Source organism: Coptis chinensis, chromosome 8 (assembly GCF_015680905.1).
Source record: "Coptis chinensis isolate HL-2020 chromosome 8, ASM1568090v1, whole genome shotgun sequence".
Classification (NCBI taxonomy): domain Eukaryota; kingdom Viridiplantae; phylum Streptophyta; class Magnoliopsida; order Ranunculales; family Ranunculaceae; genus Coptis; species Coptis chinensis.
In genome coordinates this window covers 84,829,980-84,835,979 of record NC_141463.1, presented here as the reverse complement: position 1 = coordinate 84,835,979, position 6,000 = coordinate 84,829,980, and the positions used below count along the sequence as shown (strand labels likewise).

The 6,000-nt window shown below is 37.6% G+C and overlaps 1 protein-coding gene across 1 annotated transcript; it reads right to left on the bottom strand.

Moving 5' to 3' along the window:
- Positions 1-3,866: 3,866 nt before the first annotated feature.
- Positions 3,867-4,750, bottom strand: LOC147483729 (uncharacterized). Its single transcript, XM_086580407.1, has one exon. The coding sequence runs from the start codon at positions 4,622-4,624 to the stop codon at positions 3,977-3,979; it is 648 nt and encodes a 215-aa protein (XP_086436533.1). The 5' UTR covers positions 4,625-4,750; the 3' UTR covers positions 3,867-3,976.
- Positions 4,751-6,000: the final 1,250 nt, after the last annotated feature.

Genomic DNA, 6,000 nt, shown 5'->3' with positions numbered 1-6,000 from the left:
CTATGTGTTTTGATGCTTTGAACAAATATGCAATGTACTCCTTGCTTGGTATAGTAAGATTCCTGGGAGCACATTATGTGAGGAAAGGGGAAGAATGTTCTATGATCACTTTCGTTGCCAGTATGCAATTTTACAATACTTTTCCGTTTGATCTGTGTTCTGATTCTTGTGTATCTTATTAGTTTACTTTTCTTTACAAATTTCAAGAAACTTTTAGGGGGCTAGATTAATTGATTCTTGCAGTTAGTTTATTATACATAAAAATTCTTATAAAATTTTGCTTCCATGATGCCTTGAATTATTGCAGAATCCTCTGCTAAGACACGGCAACTCAACAAGACCGCTCCAAATGTAGCTCTTTAACATAAATCCCAAGTTTTATGGCCTAAACTATCGCAATATACTTAACAGTGTTACTAGTATACTGCGTGGCAGTGGGGAGTGAGCGGAGCTGCGGGGAGAGAGAGAGAGTTGGGTGATGCAGGGGAGAGGGAGAGGGAGAGGGAGAGATGGGTAAAGGAGAAAGAGAAAAAATGAGAGAGAAGTTGAGGACAGACAGACAGAAACCAACCAAGTTGGTTTTTGTCTGCATAGCCCCCCCTTCTGCCAAAATCGTTCGCTCCGCTCACTCGATTATTTATTTTATTTTTTTCTTTTGATTTTTAGTGTTAGATAAGTTATATGCTATTTACTAGTGCTTCTTAAAACATTATGCTTTGAAATGATCTTGGTCCAACCTTAAATATGCCCTTTGTTCATTGCCACATACTGAATCATTCTTATCTCTCTGCAAGAGGAAAGGATTTTCTTTTTTCTTTTTCTGTTTTTTGGTGGGGGAGGGTGAATTTTGGAGTTTTTATCCCTTGAGGCTCTTAATATCCTTCTCTAAAGTGGTAAATGTTTTCTTTGTGATATACTCATCTTTTAGGGGCACTTTGGCAGCAAAGTTGTCAAGTTTTCTTGAGGCAGCTAGTGCTAGATTGGTTTCGGTCTTGGTCTTTTATTTTTCAAAAGTAGGAATGTGAGGATCAGATATAGTGGATATAAGAGTTTTTGGGCTGGAGGAGCAGTAAATTTGACATTCTGAAGAACTACCGTCTACTGGAAACCTGATTTTAGCTCTTTACGTTAACTGTGCATCGGAGTTCTAATATGTGCTGAATAGCTGTGTATTGGGTTAGAATTAGTGTTGTGGTCTCCTGAGGATTGCCTCACTGGAGAGTGATAGAATGTCTTAGGATTGCTAGCCATCTTCTTTCCTAGGTCAGGCTCTCAAGGACCATGAATTCTGATTTGCAGTCAGGAGTAAACCAGTCAAGAGTACATAGGTATCTAAATCCTAGAATATACTGTTCTTTTGAAGTCTGAACTACAACAAGGGAGTGTACGTAGCAATCTAACAGACTGATAAATGTAGTGTTTGTGATCTAGTAGCTTGCCGGCCTGAAGGAAGTGTCCTTTCTGCAAGTAAATGGATATGCACGGTTTAGGAAGTTGCAAACATAAGTACAGTAATAAGTGGATCAAATGCTGGAAGAACTATGCTGCTATTTCCAGAACGTAGAATTGAAGCATAGAAAAGGTTGTGTTTTGTGAAGTCCAAACTCTATTGGAAACTTGACCACACTGAGCTCTGTTATAGATATGAGAACTTGCCACAAAATATACTTTCTGCAACTCTGAACAATGCTCTGGATCAAGTGTTGGTGGTACCAACTTGTTTAGGCTAGTCAATTAGTTAAGTAGTAGAGGATCTCAGTTGGACATCCATTTTACTGGTACTTACTGTTGAGTACTTGAGTTTTCTCGCTGTGTGTTTCCTTTTCCTCTTTGTTTTTTGCATTTTCAATAATGAACCCTTCCGGCCATAAAAGTAAAACGAGTGTTTATTCATTGAAAATTTGAAACCGTCCATCTCCATCATTGACTTCAGGATTGCATTCTTTGGGTCAATGTCTACCAATAACTTGAACGATTATTAGATGAAGGATACTCTGGTCCTTGTGAGTTACCTATGTAACCAGGACACCAACTTCTTCAACACTTCTCCATTCTGAAATTTCAACACAGATGCAAAAAACTTGTAGTTTTTACAATATTAAATGCCGCTTTGTTGTCCTGGGAACCTTGCGGTGAGCAAAACTGCGCTAGTTTCCCTTTGCCCAACCTCTTCTATTGTTCAAGTATATGGTGCCAAATACAGAATGTATCAATTAGAAACATCGACAGTTCAAGGGATAAATTTCAACCACTTGGCGAATGTCATACTGGTTAAGACTCTCTGTAGTCTTGATAGACTATTTGCTACATAGTTATTATAGTATTAACTGATAGGAATTGGAGCACTAAAAAGCGGTAAGAACGCTCTAGTCCTCTACTTTCTCTCAAGCTTTCAGTTAGTCCCTGCGCATCCTATTCAGCAATTGTTAATTCTGACAGATCACTCTACTTATTGATTGAGCTTTATCAAAGTATGAAGTATCCCCATCTGAAGTCTGAACTGAACCTGACATGAATCCCAGTTCGGATTGAGTAGCCTGCTTCAACCAACCAAATGGTAGTGTCGCTGCATTGTTATGTGCTCTATTGCTGGTCTCAGAACTCAAGGAAGTGTTAGCCCCGTCTGCGTGGGGAAAAAGGTGGATCAATAATCTGGCATGAGCTCACGGCCTCATGCTATGTCACTTTGATAAAATTGGTACTGATAGTTACACTTTAAGCAATCGAAGTCTTGGTCAATAGAATATCTAATACGTTGCCAACATTTCTCCAAAACAAAGACAAAAAAGAAATGAAAGACAAAAAAAGGAGTAAAGGGGAGCTAATGTACTAATGTATGCTTGGACTTTAGAGTCGAATCGTTTTAGTCCATTTTGAAGTTGTGAAAGTGTGAAACCGTTGTTTCCACTTTCCAGTTTGAAGTCTTTGTTGTTTTTTTCTTTGATGAAATTTACTTCGGCTTCATTGCTTGCAACATTTTCAGCTGTATACGGTAAGACCACGAAGAGGACTCTTCATATAATACCTATCTGAATACAACTGTTTCTTGTCAAAATGTATGAAGAGTAGCTTCAGCATTCACAGTTAAATGTCAACTCTTCACAGACAGCATGGTTAAATTTTCAAGTTTTCATGCTGTTTCATTTAATTCATTAGCATGGCATGTCATTGACTTGGACTTGTAACGAACAGGGATGGGAAATAATCAATTGTTTGACATTAAAGCTGAAGCCAACATACCTTGGAAAGGGAATTTAAGCCAAGCTCCATCCACATTCCATGGTACAGTTCAAAATGTGAAAGGGATGGAAAGCTGAAAGGGTGAACTAGTGTTATCCCCCACGGCACCACTAGATGAGCCAATTAGGATTTTCCTCCACTAGATGGAAAATTAGAGTTTCTCCCCTAAACACACGGTCAATTTGGTTTGACCGTTAACTTTCAAATCAAACAACTGAAAATAACATAAATGCCCCCACCTAATTAAAATTGAACATTTTCTTTTTGAAAATAATAAGAATATTTGTATAATTTTCAATTTTTGGGGAAAGTTAAATCAAACCAAGTTGATCGTGTGTGGGGGAAAAACCCTAATTAACCCAAACTGAAATAATACTTTTAACCCAAACTTAACACGGCTTTAACATTTCAGGCAAAGATGCATCATTTGCACTACAAAAGAAGTCGAATGTCTAGTTTAACTAGTAAATGAGTACATGTACATCCCAATCTGAGCAAATAGAGTGTCAATTTCCACTCCGAGATAATGATTTCACCTTTTATATACCAATTATATACCAATGATTTCACCTTTTATATACCAAGCAACAACCTATGTGATGGCTAACCTATGTGATGGCTGAATGTGCACTCATGACGCATAAAATAAGATTGAAATCGAATTATAATACAAGTATATGTATGCATTACATGGAAGTATTGGAATCAGCCGAAAATACAAGTAACTCAACCGCGATCACAACTTGGCTTTATTTTTGCACACTTGACTAGTAACAGTCAAATTAGAAATCTGAATATCCAGGTGGCAAGTAGAGGTAGCAACCACGTGTCTCTTTATAAACCCCAAAAGCGTAACTCTTCCAGGCAACCTAGTATATACATCAAACCTCATCGTGCCAGCCGCCACATCACTAATCAAACCACGTGTATTCGAAGTAAACTTATCAGCTTCAACAATTACCGTAGCATCAATACCACTAGATTTTTTCTCACCAATATTACCCGCTGTAATATCCGCGACAGCAACCTGATCATTTTGATAATACACTAGACTCTGCCCAGTACCATGTTTGAAAGAATAACGATTTGGGTTGTGTACTGAAAGTTTGAGATCAAGTGTTATGTTCATCTCAACCTTTAAGGTTGGGAGATCAACACGTGGTGACACCCCGGTTACTTTTGTTGATACTAAGGTTGTTGTTGGGTCTTTTACTTTGAAGACGGTGAATGCTAATATTATGGACAGGACTATGAGGGATAAGAGTATGATTGCCGTTGTTATCAAGCAACAACAGCATCTGTTGTTTCTGGGCTTTTTGTCGTGAGCTGCCTCGGGATCGGAGATGGTTTTCGGCTTTAACGAAACTTCCTCCACCTTTGACATGGTTTTGGAATAGAGTTTTGAGGATGGAGATGAGAAGTGAAGTGATTTATAGATGTGGTGTTGGTGAAGAGGTTTAAATAGAGATTTTAATGCTTGAACGCCCAACTGCTTGACTCGTTGCGTGATGTGGTAGTCTTGAGGCTTTTCTCGTTATAGGACTTCTTGAGGATTTTAGGACACGTGGTGGGATATGGGGAGGGCTTGGTGGGACCGGGGGTGTGATTAATGAGGGTGCTGGGAGAAAAAGGTGTCTACACATTTTTTGAAAGCGTTATATACGAGTATGACACACGCTCGGAATTATTTTTAGTCGATCAACTGATCTAACGATCATAATTGTATTATTCTAGAAGGACAAGGATCAGCTGACACGCATAGATAAATTAGAGAAAGCCTGTTTAGTCTTTAGTTTAAGAGAGTGGAAGTTGCACAGTGAATTTTAATTTGTTTTTGCAAGATTATAGTAACATGGTCGAGATTCAAGACTTGAGACTAGCATCTAGATTTACTTTAAAATGTAACCTAAACTAAGATCGGAATCTTCGTTGAAAACGTTCTCAATCTGGGAAAGGGTCAACATGATTTCCCTTGGTATATGTTGACTTGTTGAGAAAGTATAAAATATCAGGATATGTCAAAATATCGATTCGTGATTTATGGATATATATTATGGATATATATATTTTTTTTGGGGATATTTGATATTATTTCACATACAAATATCGTAGATATATCTAAAATATCGATAAATATCATGAATATTGTGAATATTTTTTAATATATTATGATATATCATTTATATTTATTTGAAATATAATAATAAATATTAAATAAAATGTTAACTACACAAAATATCTCCAAATATCGCTAAATATCATCGATATTTACAGTTGAATATATCAAAGAGCATATCGTGATATTTATGTATCCTTTTATGATATCTCGATATATATCGCGATATTTTCTACTATGATACTGAGTACGTAGCAGCTTCAGGAAATGCTGATGCATTCGCAACTCTTGTGTACGTCTCAAAGGCTAAAAGTGAGTGTAAGGGACATCCCCTCAGTGACGTGACATGCATGCACAACGACTCCCTTAACAGAACGTGATCTCTAGACACACGAATATCCACCGCACTCGCACGTCCAGCAACACTCGCGCACTCAACAATATTCGCATACTCAATAGATCGGTGACTAATCACTTGATTTCATCTCATGACATCATCATTTGTGTACTGTCATCATTACCATCTTATCTCTAAGTCTCATTCCCGCCCGTAATACGTGCACCATTACAACCCTACACTATTATTACGGAGAACACCATTGTTACATCCTATGCCAGATCAGATAGACCTACAACTAGCTGTT